The following is a 20,815-nucleotide window of genomic DNA, read 5'->3' as shown; positions in this document are numbered from 1 at the left end:
GCCTCAGTTCCTCACCTGGGACCAAAAAGAGAGTCTAGCCATCTCTGCCGTGGAAAATAAAGCCTGGAGGTGCCTGCTGTTTGTTTGAAGGCGAACAAACCCTTCAAAAGTGTCCCATACCTGTGCCTCTCCTTATTGGTAGACAAGCTTGACCTAAGTTTCAATTTTGGAAAAAGGAAGAAAATTGCATTATTGACAAGTTTATGACAGGCACTTTACATACTGTATTTCAAAGGGGTTGAGACACTTTTACAAATTAAATAGAACCAAGAGGGACAGGCTGAGGAAACAGGCTTAGGAGAGGTTGGGTCATGCACAAAGACAGATGGCAGAGTCCAAATTCAAATCCAGGTCAGTCTGATTCTGGACTCCAGTCTCTCTCTCTTTTTTTTCTTCTTCTTTTTTTTTTTTTGAGACAGGGTCTCACTCTGTGGCCCAGGCTGGAGTGCAGTGGCACAATCACAGCTCACTGCAGCCTTGACCTCCCTAGGCTCAGGTGATCCTCCCACCTCATCCCACCTCAGCCTCACGGGTAACTGGGATGACAGGTGCATGCCACCACATGCGGCTAATTTTTTGTATTTTTAGTAGACAGAGTTTCACCATGTTGCCCAGGCTGGTCTCAAACTCCTGGGCTCAAGTGATCTGCCTGCCTTGGCCTCCCAAAGTGCTAGGATTACAAGCGTGAGCCACCACACCTGGCCCACGCTTTTTTTTTTTTTTTTTTTTTAAGACGGAGTCTTGCTCTGTTGCCCAGGCTGGAGTGCAGTGGCATGATCTCTGCTCACTGCAAGCTCCGCCTCCCAGGTTCACGCCATTCTCCTGCCTCAGCCTCCTGAGTAGCTGGGACCACAGGCGCCCACCACCGCCCCGGCTAATTTTTTTTGTATTTTTAGTAGAGATGGGGTTTCACCGTGGTCTTGATCTCCTGACCTCGTGATCCACCCGCCTCGGCCTCCCAAAGTGCTGGGATTACAGGCGTGAGCCACCGTGCCCGGCCCACACTCTTAATTAGTGAAATGTTCTCAAGCTGAGGTCCACACACATATTTTCATAAGTTCTGTCCACTAATTTTTTAAAATTAGTGTTTCATTGTGATAATAAAGTTTTAAAAAGTATAGTCTGGATTATCTACATATCTACCACAATATGATTTTGGGAGTAGTGTTAAGAGTCTAGGATTTAGTTCACACCAGGCAGTATTACTTGTCTCAGGTTAATGAGCTGAGAGAGGGGCAGACTTAATACACAAATAATGTATTCTTGCCACTTGAAGTCTAAACAACATTGTGGCACAAAATGATGCGTTTTACAGTACTTGGAACAGAGAAAGGAAGTGGGAAAATTGAGCCATCATCATTGTGGCATATGTTTGCTGAACTTAGGTACAAGAGTGAGCACCACATTTCAGTCATAATGATAGTTTAGTTTAGAAAAAATCACATACATGTGAAATTAATATTATTAATTTGATGGCTTTGTAGTTTTTTACAATTTGTAAACTATATTCGGTTTTATAGTTGTATAAGAGCTAAAAGCCAAAGGAAGTTGTACCTAGTTTTATATTTGTACTTATTTAAGAAACAAAATACAAATCATTTAATTCAAATCTGGGTCTCGGTAGTTATACAAGTTTGAGAAAAATTTCACTCCAGTCTGAAGTCTTTAGGAGCCAAGCCTTCAGGAAGGAAGAAGGGTGATGGGGCTGGGAGAGGCCAGGTTGCCTGGGGTCCAGAAAGATGCCACTACATAAAGCTATAGATAGACTTGCACTTCTAATTCTTTCTGGGAATTATTTAGCAGAAAACAGCCATAGCAGCAGCATGATTAGAGATGAGGACAGTCTCTATTAGAAGGTTCAAGTATGCCTGAGTTTATTTCACTGGGCCAGTAGTTCTCAAACTTTTTGGTATTGGGAACTCCTTTACATATGTTTACTTATTGAAGACCCCAAAGAGAGTTCATTTATGTGAGTTATATCTATTGCTATTTACCACATTAGAAGTTAAAGCTGAGAAAATTTTAAAACATTAATTTTCATAAAATAATAAACTTGTTATATGTTAACACGAATAACATACTTTTTGGAAAAAATAACTATTTCCTTTTTTCCATTTATTTATTTATTTATTTTTTGAGACAGGGTCTTGCTCTGTTGCCTAGACTGGAGGGCAGTCATGCGAAGTTCACTGCAGCCTCAAACTTCTGAGCTCAAACAAACTTCTTGCTTCAGCCTCCTAGGCAGCTAGCACTATAGGCATGTGCCACCACACCCAACTATTTTATTTTCATTTTTATTTTTGTAGAGACCAGGTCTTGCTATGTAGCCCAAGCTGGTCTCAAACTCCTGGACTCAAGTGATCCTCCACTTTGGCCTCCCGAAGTGCTGGGATTATAGGCGTGAGCCACTGCACCCAGCCTAAAAAAAAAATTAACTACTTTCGAAAAAATTAATTTAATGAGAAGAGTCACATTGTTTCTCATATGTGCCAAACTCTTTAACGTCTGGCTTAATAGAAGACGGCTGGACTCCCATACCTGCTTCTGCAGTCAATCTGTTATATGTTGTTTTGTTTATAGTATATGAGGAAAATCCAGTCTCACACAGACATACAGCTGGAAAAGATAGGAGTACTTTAATAGCCTTATCAGGTAATTGTGGATATTCTTTGATACCACACCAAAATTCAACAGTGGTAGTAGTTTCTTAAATGTTATTTATAAGGCAGACTCTGAACCAAACTTCTCTTATTCTGTTATATTAAAATCTGCTGATCTTGCTCTTTGAACTAGTCTTTTCCCCAGGCACAGCTTTTTAACACCAAGCATTGGTCATTTGGAAAATACCAGTTCAATGACTTATGCAGATGTTCCAAATATTGACACATTTCATTACACAATAACAAAAAATCACATTCTTTAGAATCACCTTGAATCTCATCAGAAATTTCTTTAAGCATTGAGAAGCTGCCAAACTCATGGAGGCAGCAAAAACTACCAGAATTCTAACTTTTGCTTGAACGCTTGAATTTTATCACTGGCAACAAATACTGTCATTTCACTTTTGAGAAAATATCTGACAAATTCCCAAGCCTGAATAACCACAGTTTGTCTGCCAGTTATTCTTTTTTTTTTAGATGGAGTTTTGCTCGTTACCCAGGCTGGAGTACAATGGCGTCATCTCGGCTCACAGCAACCTCCACCTCCCAGGTTCAAGTGATTCTCCTGCCTCAGACTCCCGAGCAGCTGGGATTACAAGCATGCACCACCACACCCAGCTAATTTTGTATTTTTAGTAGGTTTCTCCATGTTGGTCAGGGTGATCTCAAACTCCCGACCTCAGGTGATCCACCTGCCTTGGCCTCCCAAAGTGCCGGGATTACAGGCATGAGACACCGCGCCCGACCTGCCAGTTGTTCTTTTGTGTAATACTGACGTTTCATTTTTTATTTTTTAAATTATTATTTATTTATTTATTTATTTTTGAGACACAGTCTCACTCTGTCGTCAGGCTGGAGTGCAGTGCCGTGATCTTGGTTCACCGCAACCTCCGACTCCCTGGTTCAAGCGATTCTCCTGCCTCAGCCTGCCAAGTAGCTGGGATTACAGGCACGCACCACCACGCCCAGCTAATTTTTGTATTTTTAGTAGAGATGGGGTTTCACCATGTTGGCCAGGATGGTCTCAATCTCCAGACCTCGTGATCCACCCGCCTCGGCCTCCCAAAGATTACAGGCGTGAGCCACCACACCGTCCATGATGTTTCATTTTTTAAAAGGCTAGTTTAACTTGCAACTCAATAGCACAAGCACAGTTTCTCACTTTGATATGTAGCAGGAATACTTTTTCTTCACACACAACATCAGAAAGAAATCTAAAAAAGTACTTAAGAATTTAAGGATTGAGATTTAATAAAAATTGTTACCACTTCATCATGGATGGACATTCTTAAGGTAAACTTCCTTCTTTTTTTTTTTTTTTTTTTAACCGGCAGATGCCTAGTGGTAAAGAATATAAGGTTTTATTCCGGTTTGGTGCCCAAAACATCAGCAGTTTTACACAACATTGCTTTGGCACCATCAGTGCAAATGTCAACCCAGTGAAAAGATCAAATAACACGTTAGCTTTATTAAAATTGTTTGACCCATGGACTCCCTGAAACGGTCTCAGGGACCCCCCCACCCTATACGGTCTACAGACCACACTTGGAGAACTACTGCATTAGACCTTGCATCACAATCCTGGGAATTCAGGGAGGTAGTATGGCTTTCCACCACCAGCAAGTACTACACAGGGTAAGAATATAAAGAAACAGGAATCTCATTTATGTCTTAGAAGAGCAATTGAAGTAACTCCATGAAAGTAAATGGTTAATTTAAAGGCACATCCACACAATGAGCTTCTGATTTGAGAAGACGAAGGGTCAAATGACCCCATTTCTGCCACCTTCCTATGGCTGCTTTCATCATAACTTAGTTCTTCCCTCTCCTTCTTATCTCCCCTGACCTAGAAGAGTGGAGGGGACAGAGTTTGGAAAACTGTACCTAAGCCAAGGTAGTAAATTCAAATGCCTACAGGGGCTGGGCAATCTATATGAATAAAGTGCTTTACTTAAAATAATGTGGGTCTAATGTCTCCAAATCTTAGTTTTCCAAAACCCAAGAAATTCTTATTTTTATTTACATTTTAAAATGTTAACAAAAAGTTAAATTTTAAAACATTGCCTTGCCACAAACCACCTCCTTTTAACATCTTACCACATCGATATCTAAGAAAAGGAAAATATTTACTGGAGTACCTTAACCTTGCTAAGGAATGATGGAACAAGTCATTCCACATCACATTGGGAATAAGAATTTCAAAGATTGTTTGCATGAGGGGTACAGAACAAATTATCACAAAAATAACACTCATTTTAGGGAGAAAACGTGAGGGAGAAATAGTAGGTAATGAGATTATCTACTCTTTGCTAGGCTGTGTTATATGTGATATATTATTTGTTTTCTTGTTTAATGTATGTCTTAGACATAGTCTTAGGGAAGGACTTTTGTTCACAGTTGTACCTGCCCTTCACTTGCCTGGCACCTAGCGTAGGAACATAGTACACACTCAATTAATATTTATAAAAGGAATGAGTGAATCTCATTATTTTTTCATTATACAGACAAGAAAACAGATTCAAAGAAAACATGCTATTTGTTCAATATAATTCAGTTAGTAAAAACAGAACTAGGAGGCTGGGCGTGATGGTCATGCCTGTAATCCCAGTGCTCTGGGAGGTCGAGGTAGGAGGGCTGCTTGAGGCTAGCAGTTTGAGACCAGCCTGGGCAACATACAAGACCTTATCTTTAAAAACAACAACAACAAAAACAGAACTAGGAAATGAACCCAACTTTCTGTGTTCTTTCCATTAATTTTATCCTCTGAAATTAAATTAAAACCCAAATATGTAACTCCTTTTTTCTGCTATTGTATAAACTGTTCTCAAAGACTCTAGAATTTCTCTTTTCACGTTTTGTTACTCTGAGTTTAATGGCAGCAAGGTTTTCCACCCTAGTTTCCAACAAAGCTTTAGGAATGTAATTGCCATGTTGAACAATCTATCCAACACAGGAAAGAAAGACTCCTAAAAATTCCTAATCTTCCAACTAGATTATTTTTACTTTGTGCTGAAGAAAACCCCGCCTGATCCTATGGATTTCCCCTAAATGCCATATATCAAAAACTACCGATAAAGGCAAACAAAAACCCCCAAGGCTAGGGAGGTTAAAATGAAACTGGAAACTGTACATATTGCTGGTGAATAAACTGGTACGATCCTTTTGGAAAAAATACATAGTAACATACAATGAATCACAAAAATGTTCATAGCATATAATCCAGCAGTCTCACTCCTGGGAATTTATCCCAGACAAGTTATTCAACAGGAGAAGAAAAAATTATATACAAATGCTCATTCCATCATTGTCTCTAACAGCAAAGAATACAATAAGAATTTTTTTAAAAAAACAAAATACACAAGAAAGTGGCTTAATAAATGATAATACATGCTGAAAATAAATTATTCTTCAGCTGTTAAAAATAATCACGAAGACTCGGTAGTGATAAGAAAAACTGCCATGGTATTAAATAAAAAGAATACAAAAGGATTTGTATACTATGATCATTAACTTTGCAGACAGCTATGTCTCCATGTATACAAGGGTTGAAAGGTAATACTCGGAAAAGAAAATGGCATCGCAGGGTGGAATGATTTGAGTTGCTTATATATTTTTCAGAATTTTCTTTACTGTTGTACTGTCTATTATGTATAATTTTTCAAGTCTTTCTGAAGTAAATTGGGATTTCTGAGTTTTTCTCTAATTCTCACTTGGAAAAAAAGCAGAAACACTGCTTCTTCCCATCTTGATTAACAGTGCTCTACTTAAAAAAGAAAATGAACATAATATTTCCAAATGTCCACATCTAAAGATGGAGAGCAAGAAAACAGAGCTGGATCCATCCAGGATGTTGCTGCTATCTGAAGGACTGATGTCGAATTCAGGAACCCAGCGAGGAGAGAAAGGAAGAGGGATCACCAGGGCCTTCTTCAGGGTGATGATGTGTTCCCAAGACCACCTGGAGAGAGGCCTGGGGCAGCAAAAAATCAGCACACTTGCCTGCCTCACCAGGCTGCTGCCTGGTATCATCTCTTGCGTTCATTTCTGAGGTATTTTCTGAGGCCCTCACACTCTGAGGAAGCCCAGATGCCTGAGATGTCACAAAGCCATGCTGTACTTCAGAAGAGATGTCACAGAGAAGGACACCCCTCAGGAGTCATGGCCAAAGGTCATGTCCCATGTGCCTAGGTGGGAGGGACAGGTCCCCTAATGCCAAATATCTGGCTGCTACTCCACTTTGCAGACAGAAAACTCAGCTTTGTCTGCTCTCTCAGACCTCTGTCGACCTAGGAAAAGTGACACACACTGAACAAACCCCACATGAGCTGTGTGTTTAAGTCATGTGGTTGCCTTTTGAAGGAGAGGGAGCTGGATAGAAAACTGGATTGAGCCAGACAACTACCCAGGGTACTACCTCTAAAACCAGATCAAGCCATTGATGAGAAGAATGTTAGGTGAGCACAGAACCCAACGGGGAGTGCTGGGTCCACTCTGGGAGGCCTTCTGTTCAGCCGGGTGGCCTGAGGGACAGAACGTAGCTCCTCTATAACCAAGGAACCTGGCAAACTATCCAGGAGGAGCGTCTTAGTACCCAGAACCCTACCTCAACACCTTGCAGTGGTGGTCCTTATTGTAGGCCCCAGCTCTAATACCCATGATGGTTCCCTTTCATCCCCAAGGCCCTGCCCAGCTTACCTCCATTGACAGATCATCTTCCCAAGGTTAGGTTCCAGGTAACCCAGCTCATTTCTTGTGCACTTACTGGCCAGTTTTGATGTCAAATAGACGATGATGTCTTCTTTGATCTCGCCTCCTACTCTCAAGACCCCTCTTCCTGCTGATCACATGTAGTATGTGATTAAGGTTGATGGAGTGATGAAGACCATAATGCTGTGAGGTCAGAGAGGGACTGGTCACTGAAGTAAAAGCAGGGGATCTGGAGAGAGAAGACTAAAGGCTAGGCCCAGACTCTGTACCTGACCACCTATGCAACATCCGACAAGTCACCCAATTCTTCTGTGCTTCAGTTTTCACACACGTAAAATGAGGCTGGCAGTGCTGTACCTTCAGGCAGATGTGTTTTGTAAATTGCCAAGTGCTCTGAAAATGTTGGTTGTTATCCTTGTGCACTGAAGTGTTCTGGGAAGAAGCAGAATATAAAGCGGGCCTTAAAGGTTGAGGAAGATTCAGGACATGTGGTCAGGAAGAGGATGGGCACTCCGGGATGAGAAACAGCATGAGCAAAGGCAAAAATGCAAATGGGATATACTAGGCATGGCTGCAGTAGAAAGCTTGTGTAAGGGAGAGGCTGAGGTAAGTTTGGAAAGGCAAGTGGGCTATATTCTGTTGGTCATAAGGAGCTATTGAACTTTTTGATCAAGTAAGAGAATGAAAGTCATGTTTTTGGAATACTAACCTGGGGGAGGTGTGAAGGATACAGAAATTGGAGGAGGGTTAGAATGCAGGCAGAGTGAACAAAGGAAGGTGTTGTAAACTCCAGGTAAGAGATATGATGGGGGCCTGAACAAAGGCAGGGGCACTAAGGCTTAAACAGAGGAAGCACATTGGAGAGATACAGAAACAAAAGGATAGGGTGACAGTGTAGTAGAAGAAGAGAAGGCTTGGGGACAATTTTCATTATCTAGGTGGACAATGGTGCCACTCACCAAGATAGAGAATAAAGAAGGCACCAGTAAGCAGTGCAGATTGAGTTCTTTGGATATGTTTGTCTGTAGAATGTCCAAGGAATACTAACCAGTAATTAAGTGACCATATGGGTGTGGAGCTCAGCAATAAGGATGTGAATTGAAGCCACCCAAGAAAACCATGTACTGTGAAAAGATAAGGACAAGGACAGAAGGCTGAGGAACATCAACATTCAAATGGTGGACAACGCTGGAAGAACCTGAAAAGAAGACTGATAAGTGACCAAAGAGTAGGAGGAAGGCAAGACTTTTTCTAGAAAAAGACGCCAACAGATTAAAGTACAACAGAAAGAACAGCGATATGAAGAATAGGAAGAGTCCAATTTGGCAATTGGTTCATTAATGACATTAGTAAGAGCAATGTCACTGAAGTCACAGGCTGTGAGCTAGACTGCAGTGAACAATGGATGGGAACGTGCAAATGGGCAGGATTTGTAGACTACTCTTTTGGGGAGCTTGGCTGTAAAGGAAAGGGCAAGGACATGGGAGAATTTCAATTTTTTTTTTTTTTTTTTTTTTTTTTTTGAGACGGAGTCTCCTGTCGCCCAGGCTGCAGTGCGGTGGCGCGATCTCGGCTCACTACAAGCTCTGCCTTCCGGGTTCACGCCATTCTCCTGCCTCAGCCTCCAGAGCAGCTGGGATTACAGGTGCCCGCCACCACGCCCGGCTAATTTTTTGTATTTTTAGTAGAGACGGGGTTTCACCGTGTTAGCCAGGATGGTCTCCATCTCCTGACCTCGTGATCCACCCGCCTCAGCCTTCCAAAGTGCTGGGCTTACAGAAGTGAGCCACCAAGCCTGACCAGAATTTTGGATATTTTAGCTAAAATATATTTTAGCTGAAGGGGGAAAGACAAAGAAAAATAAATAAATACACGCTCACACATACACACAGAGAATAAATGAGGGGATGGGATTTTAAAAATTTATTTCATTTTTCCCATGGGATCTATTAATAGACTAGCGAGGGGATGGGATCTTGAACACTGGTTGAAGGAACCGACTTAAGAGCGAAGACATGCTGCTATTAGTGAAGACAGGGAGGTGAGGGTAAGTTCATTTATTCACTCAACAATCACTCGTTGAGTGTGAATAAAACAGTCCTTGACCACATAAGGAATTAGGTCTAGTACGGAAGACAAACGTAGGTCAATAAATTACATAAGGGTTATACTAGATTGTGTGGTGGTACAGGTGGGGAAGCGAGCAACTGTCTGCATTGTGTCCAGGAAAGGGTCACAGGCGTGTTATGTAGATTCTGGAGAAAATCCAAAAATAGCATTTATTTTTACTTATTTACTTTTGTATGTGAAGACGAGGGTCTCACTATGTTGCCCAGGCTGGTGTTGAACTACTCGCCTCAAGCAATCCTTCCGCCTCGACCTCCCAGTGTTGGGACTACAGGTGTGAGCCACCGCGCCTGGCCTCAATGTGGCATTTAGAAAAAGTATTTACAACATCTGCATTAAAAGGACCATAAAGCAACCAGGCATCTAAGTCCCTGAAGCAATTTAAGTTGCTCAAACTTGAGAGGACAACCAAATGATAGCAAAAGGGCAAAGGAGAAAGGAAGCCGGAGTGCCCACTCAGAAGTGTGAGAGCGGGAGAAGGCATTTCGGGAGCCGCCCGAGCTTCAGGAAACCGAGCGAGACACCAGGTGGGCACACTGAGGATTAAACAGGGCCTCGCCGTTCCGCACTGCGGCCGGGAGACAAACCAGTAGCCACTATCACCAGCCCCGAGCAGACCACTAAGAACTGCGGAGGCGCGCGGGGCGGCTCAGGGCTGGCGCGTTTGGTGAGGAGCTCAGACACCGAGGCCCTTAGGGTCGGTTTAGGCGGTTCCCTGGCCAAGGCGCCAGAAAACGGCCTGGCTCAAGCAAGCACGAGCGGCGTGCAATACAGCACACCTAGCCCCGATTCTTCAACAGTTCTCGCCCTCCGAGCCTAGCACAACCAGCCTCACCGACACCATTCACCGCCACCAGGACACTCCGTGAGGTGGATCACCACCCCTAAAAGAGGAAGCGACTAGCAGGCGCGCAATCCCGCGAGACCAATAGGCCCCGCCCGAAGCCCGGCCTCTGTGACCGGAAGTGAGGCTTTTGCCCCGCCCCCCGTGGCCGATACCTCGCGAGACTTGGCGAAGGCCTTCCTTTTTCGTCTGGGCTGCTAACATGGTAGGTGTTTCGTTTCTTGCCTCCTCTTCCTTGCCGGCGGAGACCCCTAAGCTCTATTCCCATTGCCCCTAGTCATCCACTTCCTACCATGGTCGGGGCTTCCAGGCTGCGCATGGCCGCCTGCAGGGCAGGGTGGCCGGTGCGGGCCCGGGGCGGGGCTCCCGGAGCCGTGTGTTAGGCCCGCGGTTCGGATCTCTAGGACACGCGGGCCCCGGCGCTACCGTGGTGAGACCTCACGGCCCTGAGCCGATCAGTAGCCTCAACTTTCCCGAACGCTCCAGAAGTTAGGTCTTTGACCCACAGGCTTACAGGCTTACAGGCTTACAGGACCATCTCAGCTGGCAGGCATCGCCCCCTGCCCCTAATTCCTTAGGCCTTCACCAAGCTTTTTCCACACAGCCATCCAGACTGAGGAAGACCCGGAAACTTCGGGGCCACGTGAGCCACGGCCACGGCCGCATAGGTAAGTGCCGCCTTCCCCTCGGGATGGGCCTTGGGCTCCCTTCGGGTGCTTAGCTAGTCTGGAGATCGGTAGCCTATAAGTGGATTAGAATAAGACCTTTTTGTGGTCAAGTTGGACAGCTGTTGATTTTTTTCTGAGGATCCTCTAGTATTCCAGTTCTAAGGAATTTCACATCAGTGGGGTAATAGGAATTGAGCAGGCACTGTATTTGGTTAGTTGAAGACATGGAGTACTGTGGGAATGCTGTGATGTGGAACCTGAAAAGATGTTTCACCCGGAATCCTAAAGTAATCGCATTGCTGAAAACAGGCATCGGTAGGGTGGGAGCAGCGTAAGCCGGACACAGAAGTCTGGGGAAACACTCTGCTTTTGTGCGAGGAAGTATTGAGACGCGTGAGAAGGCTGTGTGGTGCATGTAGCTTTTTTTTTTTTTTTTTTTTTTGTGAGACTGATCACTGTCGCCCAGGCTGGAGTGCAGTGGCGAAATCTCGGCTCACTGCAACCCCTGCCTCCCGGGCTCAAGCGATTCTCCTGCCTCAGCCTGCCGAGTAGCTGGTATTACAGGTGTGCGCCACGACGCCCGGCTAATTCTTTATCTATTTTTAGTAGAGTCGGGGGTTTCTCCGTGTTGGCCAGGCTGGTCTCGAACTCCTGACCTCAGGTGATCCACCCGCCTCGTCCTCCTAAAGTGCTGGGATTACAGGCATGAGCCATCACACCGGCCTCATGTAGCTTTGTATTCCTGCAGGCAAGCACCGGAAGCATCCCGGCGGCCGCGGTAATGCTGGTGGTCTGCATCACCACCGGATCAACTTTGACAAATAGTAAGTGTCCTTGGACTGCTTTTATTGACACAGCTTGGGAGGCAGGGGCAGAGAGAGGGCTGGCTTAAACAAAAAGTTTAGAAGCAAGCCTTGCCTATTGCTGTTTTTTACCAAGTTAACATTTGGTGTGAACTGAGAACCTGTCATCGAGGCTAGAGTCACGCTTGGGTATCGGCTATTGCCTGAGTGTGCTAGAGTCCTCGGAGAGTAACTGCTGACCTTATTCACTGGCTGTGGGCCTTATGGCACAGTCAGTCACCAGGTTAGAGACATGCTTCACATTCACCTACCCATAAACTAGTGGATGATAAATTTTGGCTATTCGGAAGATGTTTATTATAGGAGTATGTAGATTTTCCATAGAGTGCTGTTATGTGACTTGAGTTTTAGTCTCGGCCCTGCCTCTGACATTGTCAGTGGTTTATCCTGGTTCCAGGAAATAAGACTAGCCTTTTCCTCATGATAGTCTTTGGTGGTTTTTAAAACAGTTGTTTAAGTCAACAGATGTATCATGTGCCTGACACTGCTCTATACCAGTGAATAATTTACACTGTAATAGGGGGAGGTAACTATAAAGATGATAAACATAGCATCTTAATTGGAGTGTGTATGAAGGTGGTTGTTATCTCTTCCTAGCCACCCAGGCTACTTTGGGAAAGTTGGTATGAAGCATTACCACTTAAAGAGGAACCAGAGCTTCTGCCCAACTGTCAACCTTGACAAATTGTGGACTTTGGTCAGTGAACAGACACGGGTGAATGCTGCTAAAAACAAGACTGGGGCTGCTCCCATCATTGATGTGGTGCGATCGGTAAGTTAATTGGATGTTTTTCTATACTTCCATACCTTCCCTTACAAAACTCTGGCTTAATCTAATCCACTTATATAACCTGTACTTCCCAGTTACCTACCAGACATTGATATTCTTCCTGTGGTAGAATTATAATAGGTAGTTCCCTATCCGTAGCAGTGCCTACTGTCACTGCCCAGGTTGTATCAGGTTTGCATTTCGTGCTTGAACTATAGCTGGTTTTCATCGAGCACAGCTCTTGGCCCTTCATGTTCTCCAGATAATAGAATCCTAATGTGTTCCATTGATACTCAGTGCCGTACATTATCTGAAGAGATTTTCCCCCAAAACATGTATTATGTCTGTCCTTACGGGGGTTCTGGTCCCTGTGTCAGTCTTAACTCTCATTAATATGGAGGTAGTGTTAAGAGGCCAGAACCCTAGGGACGCTTTAAATTCACTTCCCAGCCTATTTAATGTCCATTGAGTAGTTCTGGTGGTCAGGAAGGTGGTTGTCTTCTTTTGCTTAGCAGGGGATATTTGAGCAGGAGGAGGCTTATGCTTTGCCGAGACTAGAGTCACATCCTGACACAACTCTTGTCCTGGTGTGCTAGAGTACTCGAAGAGAATCTACTGGTCTTGATTCACTGGTGGGGGCAGTCGGTGCCCCCATTAGTGCCCAGATCAGAAACATACATACCCTGCCTAGGGATTTAGAAAGTGGGTTGGCAGTCTTTCCTCATGCCCATCACGCAGTTGGTACCTACTACAGTGTATTGTAAACTTTTTTTCTCTGTTCTTCTAGGGCTACTACAAAGTTCTGGGAAAGGGAAAGCTCCCAAAGCAGCCTGTCATCGTGAAGGCCAAATTCTTCAGCAGAAGAGCTGAGGAGAAGATTAAGAGTGTTGGGGGGGCCTGTGTCCTGGTGGCTTGAAGCCCCATGGAGGGAGTTTTCATTAAATGCTAACTACTTTTTCCTTGTGGTGTGAGTGTAGGTTCTTCAGTGGCATCTCTACATCCTGTGTGCATTGGGAGCCCAGGTTCTAGCACTTAGGGTATGAGCACTTAGCACATGGGCTCCTCTGCTGACTTCCCTCAAAGTATATGGTAAACGTAAGACCAACACAGACGTTGGCCAGTTAAACATTTCTGTTTATAAAGTCAGAATAATACCTGTTGTCACTGAAAGGCCTGCATATATTGTACTCTGAATTTTACAGTGAATGAGAGAATGTACCCTAATTGTTCAATGGGGCTCAAAAGGAAAGATTCCATTTTGATGGGTCACATTCTAAAGAGAGGGGCAGTGTGATAGGAATGAAGTGGTCCTTTAGGACTTAATTCCTCAGCCCAAGGTTTTTCCACGTGGCCCCCTAGTTGTTTTTTTTTTTTTTAAACGGAGTCTCTCTTGCCAGTCTGGAGTGCAGTGGCACAATCTCGGCTCACTGCAGCCTCCGCCTCCCAGGTTCAAGTGATTCTCCTGCCTCAGCTTCCTGACTAACTGGGATTACAGGCACCCGCCACCATGCCCAGCTAATTTTTGTATTTTCAGTAGAGATGAGGTTTCACCATGTTGGCCATGCTGGTCTCTAACTCCTAACCTCAAGTGATCTGCCCACCTCGGCCTCCAAAAGTTCTGGGATTATAGTGTGAGCCACTGCACCTGGCCATGGCTCCTTAATCTTGATCCAAATTCTTGTGATGAATCAAAATCTCGAGATGGGGTCCAGCAATCTGAAATTTCAGTATGCCAGGGCTTTTCTATATGTCAAAGTGGGTTTGAAATTGTTAATTTTTCTTCTGGTCTGAAATGTATCAAGAAAATTTGGAAATCCTGAAGGCTGGAAATTGAAATAAGTTTTTCTAGGACTTGTGTCTCGCTGTTGGAAAACTGATGGTGACCAATTCATGTTTACAAATAAGATCCTCATAGATCTCAGGGTAAATTATAATTTGCTACAGTTTTATGGTTCTTCCTGTGATTTTGAGCTTTTTTTGACCCAAAATAATACAGTCTAAAACTCTAGACAAATAAGATGGCACTTAGACTCCTGGGTTTTAGTTAGTGGAGGTTTCCTTAGTGCACTGTAGGGTCATAATATGCATAAGGCAAGAACCATGGTTGTCTATGGGACACATCTGTCAGGACAACCTTTAGAGGATGTTGGGGATCAAATATAAGGCACAGAGAAACACAATTGGCTTACATAAGAATAGGATAGAATTACAAGTAGTGAAGCCTTGATTCAGCTGGACAATTTTAAACAAATGTATCATTTGGCTTGTATCTTCTGTTGTGCTGGAGAAAGTTAGAAATAAGGGCTCTCCACACCAGCCTGACCAACCTGGAGAAACCTTTTCTCTACTAAATACACAAAATTAGCTGGGCGTGGTGGCACATCCCTGTAATCCCAGCTACTTTGGAGGCTGAGCCAGGAGAATCTCCAGGAGGCAGAGGTTGCAGTGAGCCGAGATCGTGCCATTGCACTGCAGCTTGGGCAACAAGAGTGAAACTGTCCCCCCAAAAAGAAGTACGGGCTCTCCATTAGGGCCCATAGAGGACTTTTAATATGGAAACTGAATCCAAGGATCCCACAATAAGTGGTCAGTAGTTAATGAATTAAAAGACTCAATATTTGGTCTTCACCCAATACCTGTGTGACTTTTAGTCCCAGTTTCCTCATCTTTAAAATTTCAGTGAAAGGGCCTACCTGAGGATTGTGTAGATTAAAATGGAAACCGTGCACTTAATTTTTTGTTTTGTTTTGTTTGAGACGGAGTCTTGCTCTGTCGCCCAGGCTGGAGTGCAGTGGTGCGATCTCAGATCACTGCAAGCTCCGCCTCCCAGGTTCACGCCATTCTCCTGCCTCAGCCTCCCAAGTAGTTGGAACTACCGGCGCCCGCCACCGCGCCCGGCTAATTTTTTGTATTTTTAGTAGAGACGGGGTTTCACCGTGTTAGCCAGGATGGTCTCGATCTCCTGACCTCGTGATCCGCCCGCCTCGGCCTCCCAAAGTGCTGGGATTACAGGCATGAGCCACCGCGCCCGGCCCATGCACTTAATTTTTGTGTTTGACTTAGTAACAAGTGCAAACTATTATGGGAGCAGATGGAGTCAATTGGCCTTCATGTGATTGTCAGTGGGAAATTGGTCCAAGCAGAGGGGGAATACTGGTTCAGGAAACTGGTTTGGGAAGGTTAGGCAAACGGGAAGTGCTATGGTGGAGAGAAAGATTACTCTGGCCGGGCTGTAAAGGACGGCTGCGATGGGAGGCTGAAGGCAGAACCAAGAAAATGGGAGTGAGTATGGAAAAGGTACGATTCAGACGGCATAATGGACGGGACTTGGAGACTGAATTGTAGTGGGCCGACCACAAAATGATAAGGCATGGAAGGAAGTAGAGTTTGGGGGGAGGATCCCTAGTCCCTTAATGGCTACCTTCTTCCCCAGGAGTTCATTGTTAGGCCATCCGATCCCTGGCCTGGGAAAGAAGCTGATTTCGTTGCTGGCTTGTTCACTCACCAGAAGCTACCGCTAGTAACAGTTCTAAAAACTGTTTTATGTGATGAGGAACAGACGAAAATAGTTTTGAGCCCTAAGTCCGTCGATTCCAGTGCTTTCTTGAACCCGCATTTACTAAAATATTTTCATGACTGCCAAGCTTTGAATAGCCTGCTGTGTTCATGGAGGCTCATACTGGCGATCTCTAGTGGCTGGCTAAAGTTTGAATTGCAGAAGATCTAATTTCTGGTCTAATGTATATATGCCTTAAATATAGTTGCGTTCAAAGTTGGGAGCTGCAGGTGCAACTTGATTTTATGACAAATGTCTGCCACATAATTTGCACAAGCAGTGCTCGTCAAGGGCAGCTGAATCAGGCGAGCTTTCAGTCAAAATAAATGTGCTACTAGACCCTACTTAGCGGCTAACTAGCCCAAGAGCAGACAGCCCAGGGACGGACTGCAAGTCGGAAGCGCGGGCGGAAGCTGTGCAGCGCCCGCCTGGTGGCTCCATCGGCCGCCTTCATCAGTCAGCACGACCCGACCTCAGTGGCGTCCTCACAACACAGACCGGAGCTTGGGTCTTACCTTGGCCCCTGAGAACCACTTCCGGCGAGTACCTTCTACTTCCGGAGACGATGACATCCCCCGCGTCCCAGACCGGAAGAAGCCCGGCGGAGACCGGCCTCGCTCGGCCACTTCCGGCAAGGGCGGAGCTGGCCAGTGGTGCGCGAGCGCAGATACCTCCCCTGGAGAGGCGGGATGTTCAACTCCACCCCTGGTCCCTGGGCGGCCGTGGGTCCCCTTCCAAGCGGAAGAATGGCCAACCTCGCCGCACTTCGAGCCCCATTTAGGGTGCGTTTAAGAACAGTAGGCGTGGCCTTTACGTAAATCTTCAAGATGGGAACTTCTAGAATTTGTCTCAATTGTCTAAAAGGTAATGAGCGTCAGCGACATTCAAGGGCACTTTGGGCTAAAAAAGTGCTTGTACACGGATGGAAATATTCTGTAAGAACATAAAAGGAATTCCTCTTAGGGGCTTAGGGAAATGAGGGAGACGAAGTATGTTTTGGTGCAGTTTTTTGTTCAACCCAATGCATATTTTCATATTGAGAGGCAATATAAATGGAGCAAAAGTATCTTGAGGAAAAAAAAAAAAAACTACCATAACTTGCCATTGCTGAAAAGTAGTATTTTCTCTTTCAAAAGTTTTCATGGCCTTTTAAATTACACCCCCACCTCCACAGGCAAATAAATTTGTTTTGGAATGCATACCACATCATCTGGCTCTAGAAACGTATTTTGTGTAGCTCCCCTAGCAAGAATATAGGTTAAAGCGTATATTTAATTCCTGGCTGTATTTTACATCCCAATTTTTATTTTCCTCTCATTCCCACTTTACGTTGTTTCAAATAACCTAGTTTGTGTATCCCTGTAAGTCATTTTGGGTACAAAGTAGGTTATAAGTGTACATGTGAAAAGATGTTTTAACAAAAATGTAACTGAGCTGTGACTAATCACACTTATTTTCTTGGGTCGTGCTATGGTTTGGATGTGGTTTGAAACTTGGCCCGTAGTATGGCAGTGTTGGAAGGTGGAGCCTATTGGGAGGTGTTTGGATCATGGAGGTAGATCTCTCACAAATAGATTAATGTTCTCCTGTGGGGGTGAGTGAGTTCTCACTCTGCTGGGAATGGAGAGCAGGTTGTTTAAAAGGCGTCTGGCTTCCTCAGTTTCTCTCTCTTGCTTCCTCTCTTACTACCGGATCTCTTTGCACACGCCCAGCTCCCCTTCTGCTTTCTGCCGTGAGCTGAAACAGCCTGAGGCCCTCCCCAGGTACTGCTGCCCAATCTTTAACTTTTCAGCCATCAGAACCATAAGCCAAATAAGTCTTTTTTCTTTATCAATTACCCAGTCCCAGGTATTCTGTTATAGCAACACAAAATGGACTAAGATGGGCCCTAATTCCACAGATTCCAATGTGAACCAGAGTTTGACTAATGCTGTTTAAGGGCAATTCTTCAAAATATTGTTTTTTAAAAAGCCCAGAATACTTATTTCAAGACTACGGTTTATCAGAGCATTTAGAACCGTGTAATGAAGCGGCCTGCCCTGCATTAAAAGAACTAACTTAATTACAGAATAGAGGAGAGCTGACACTCCTATAGGTGAGGGGACTTCCCTGGTAGAGGAGATAGCACTGTTATCCCTGAGCAACTGCCCCAGTGTTGTCAGAAAGCCGCTGTTTAAGGACACTTCCTCTCAATGGCCACAATACCATCTTTTACAGGAGTGTTTTGGAAACGGTGGGTTTTTTTTTTGTTTTTTTGTTTGTTTGTTTTTTTAATTAATAGAAATGGGGTCTTTACTATGTTGCCCAGGCTGGTCTCAAACTCCTGAGCTCAAATGATCCTCCTGCCTTGGCCTCCCAAAGTGCTGGTATGATAAGCATGAGCCACCACGCCTGGCCACGTTGGGACATTTTTGTTGTCACAATCATGGAGGGGAAGGGACCAGGGATGCTAAATATCTTGGAATGGATGAGCTGGTTCTACACAACAAAGAAAAATCTAACTTAAAATCTAACTTCATTTACACATAACCCAAAAGTTGGTTTGTTTTTTGTTTTTGCAGTTTTCATATACTTCTGTTTCCTAGGATTCTAACTACTGTTTAAATCAGGGGAAGCTCATACTTTGTTTTGTTCAGAACGTTACCAAAAATTGTTCATTTCAGAAAACTCACCAATAAGTACTCAGTAGGATCTGAGATGCTGATACAACACTTTTCTCCATCTGCATATGTAGCTGTTGCATTCACAGTAATTCTGTGTACAGTGTAGGCATCTGATTCTCTCTTCTACTACAGTTGTACACAAGCATTTACATATTTAAATATTATAACAATATTTCTGTTTTATTTCTCCCCTTTTATATTACAGTTAAGGTATATTTCGGTAGCTTATATTATCTTTGAATTTCGTTTCAGGGTAGTGAAGGAGGGAATTAAAGTGTTTGCTATTAAAAAAAACTGTTGGATCTGATAGGGTTGAAAATCATTGGTTTAGAGGTCCAGAGATCATGTGAAAGAACGTGGAAAGAAGCCCTGAATATTTTTTGTAAACCTCAAGCCAGGCCCACTGTCCACACCCGCCTCTCCCCATAAGGCTGCTGTGCCTTGGCCATGGCAATCACTCTATGGGCCCCTGCACTCTATGGGCCTAAGCCATTATATGCCAGTACGGATTTTCCAGATTGGGACCAGAGCTGCAGCCACAGTAGCAGGGAGACATACTGCTCTGGTATTCACGCAAGGGCATACTATATTTTAAAGATACATAAAAGTGGCAAAATTTATGAGTAAGGCTGGATGTGGTGGCTCATGCCTGTAATCCCAGCGCTTTAGGAGGACTGTTTGAGCCCAGGAGTTCAAGACTAGCCTGGGCAACATAGTGAGACCCCGTTAATGCAAATTTTAAAAAGATTTACACATATACATCTTGTGATCGGATCACATGTCTAAAGGTTCTTTGGAGCCACGCTGAAAAATGAGGGGTGGAGGAGAATGGGGGAGGAAGGGAGAGAGAGCGCATGTACCTTTTAGCCTTTTAGGAATTAAATCTGGGGTTTTTTTTTTGTTTTTTTTTTTTGAGATGGAGTCTCGCCCTGCGCCCAGGCCGGAGTGCAATGGCGCAATCTCGGCTCACTGCAACCTCTGCATCCCGGGTTCAAGCGATTCTCCTGCCTCAGTCTCCCAGTAGCTGGGATTACAGGCACGCACCACCACACCTGGCGAATTTTTTGTGTCTTTAGTAGAGACGAGGCTTCACCATGTTTGCCAGGCTGGTCTTGAACTCCTGACCTCGTGATCCACACGCCTCGGCCCCTCAAAGTGCTGGGATTACAGGCATGAACCACCGCGCCTGGCCTGTATTTTTCTTATTAAGGAATCTGGTTCTATGACTGTCCTAAGCCCAGACTGAGTTAAGAGCGACGAGTTCTGGAGGGAACTACATCCCACTCTGAGTCTTCTGGTTGTAATCCTTGTCTTTTCTCTTGATCTGAACTGAAGGCTCATGAGGCTTCAATCTCTGTCCTAGTCCTGGGAAATGGCAGAGCCAGAAAATGACTTTGCCTTCCCAGAAGACAAACCCTCCACTTTATTCTGTGAGGCTGACAGCAGGCCCAAACCATGGACAGGTTGGGGCCTGCGCAGGCCTCAATGGAGATGGGGAGAAGGAAGAGGGGAAGGAAACTTAGGATGGGATCATCTCTCAACAAGGGTGGAAGGACAGGAAAACTTTACTCATGGTTCAAATCCTGTCAGACCCAAAGACAATACCAAAGAAAATGGTTGCAGCTTAATGCCTCACTTGGGAGTTTGCAAAGTCTCTGCTCTCCCAAGGACTTGGCGGGTGAAAAGCCTAAACCATCCTTATTTCCCTCCTTGCTTCTCTCCTTCCTCTTCCATGGAATGTAGCAGTACTTTCTGTATGAAAACCTAGGGTTCCAATGGAAAAACGAATTCACAGAGTGACATGGAAGAGTCACAGGGAGTAGGTCAGGGCTATGCACAAGCCTGGGTTGGCATTAGCTGGGCTTTACTCTACCAATGTCAGGACACTCAAAGACATCTTAGGGGTTTCAGGCTGAAGAGGAAAATATTAAGATTTACCTAATAATGGGGCCAAAGGG

At 44.5% G+C, this 20,815-nt stretch overlaps 2 protein-coding genes and 2 non-coding genes across 9 annotated transcripts in view; 3 read left to right on the top strand and 1 right to left on the bottom strand.

Annotated features, from left to right (window-relative positions):
• The window catches only part of TRIM66 (tripartite motif containing 66), a 70,367-nt gene extending 59,937 nt beyond the window's left edge, over positions 1-10,430 (bottom strand). For 2 of the 6 annotated variants that reach the window (XM_054438420.2, XM_054438419.2), the window contains exons 1-3: positions 7,637-10,430; positions 7,356-7,550; positions 16-153 (exon numbers count right to left, since the gene is read on the bottom strand). In XM_054438420.2, the coding sequence (XP_054294395.2) occupies positions 16-42 (27 nt within the window). In that variant the 5' untranslated portion in view covers positions 43-153; positions 7,356-7,550; positions 7,637-10,430. Of the gene's footprint in view, positions 1-15; positions 1,479-2,538; positions 2,617-7,355 lie in introns of those variants that run through there. The other 4 variants (XM_054438417.2, XM_063671954.1, XM_063671955.1 and 1 more) reach the window with 4 other exon arrangements.
• RPL27A (ribosomal protein L27a) lies at positions 6,472-13,597 on the top strand. Its single transcript, XM_063671652.1, has 6 exons — positions 6,472-6,594; positions 10,616-10,768; positions 10,832-11,006; positions 11,755-11,830; positions 12,467-12,641; positions 13,426-13,597. Exons 1-6 carry the CDS (start codon positions 6,472-6,474, stop codon positions 13,552-13,554), a joined length of 831 nt encoding a protein of 276 aa, XP_063527722.1. The 3' UTR covers positions 13,555-13,597.
• Positions 11,976-12,105, top strand: LOC129009140 (small nucleolar RNA SNORA3/SNORA45 family). Its single transcript, XR_008492677.1, has one exon. It is a non-coding gene; the product is annotated as a small nucleolar RNA SNORA3/SNORA45 family (small nucleolar RNA).
• Positions 13,186-13,316, top strand: LOC129009139 (small nucleolar RNA SNORA3/SNORA45 family). The gene has a single exon (XR_008492676.1). It is a non-coding gene; the product is annotated as a small nucleolar RNA SNORA3/SNORA45 family (small nucleolar RNA).
• Positions 13,598-20,815: the final 7,218 nt, after the last annotated feature.

This window comes from Pongo pygmaeus, chromosome 9, assembly GCF_028885625.2.
Source record: "Pongo pygmaeus isolate AG05252 chromosome 9, NHGRI_mPonPyg2-v2.0_pri, whole genome shotgun sequence".
In the NCBI taxonomy this organism is placed as follows: domain Eukaryota; kingdom Metazoa; phylum Chordata; class Mammalia; order Primates; family Hominidae; genus Pongo; species Pongo pygmaeus.
Note: the sequence above shows the minus strand (reverse complement) of the source record. Positions and strands in the feature narration are given on the sequence as shown.

Bases quoted from the DNA above. Each gene is read 5' to 3' on its own strand.
- RPL27A (XM_063671652.1), top strand. From the start codon at position 6,472: ATGGAGAGCAAGAAAACAGAGCTGGATCCATCCAGGATGTTGCTGCTA. The intron at 6,595-10,615 runs GTGATGATGTGT...CATTGCCCCTAG, and splicing joins TCACCAGGGCCTTCTTCAGG to TCATCCACTTCCTACCATGG. The intron at 10,769-10,831 runs GTGAGACCTCAC...TCCAGAAGTTAG, and splicing joins CGGGCCCCGGCGCTACCGTG to GTCTTTGACCCACAGGCTTA.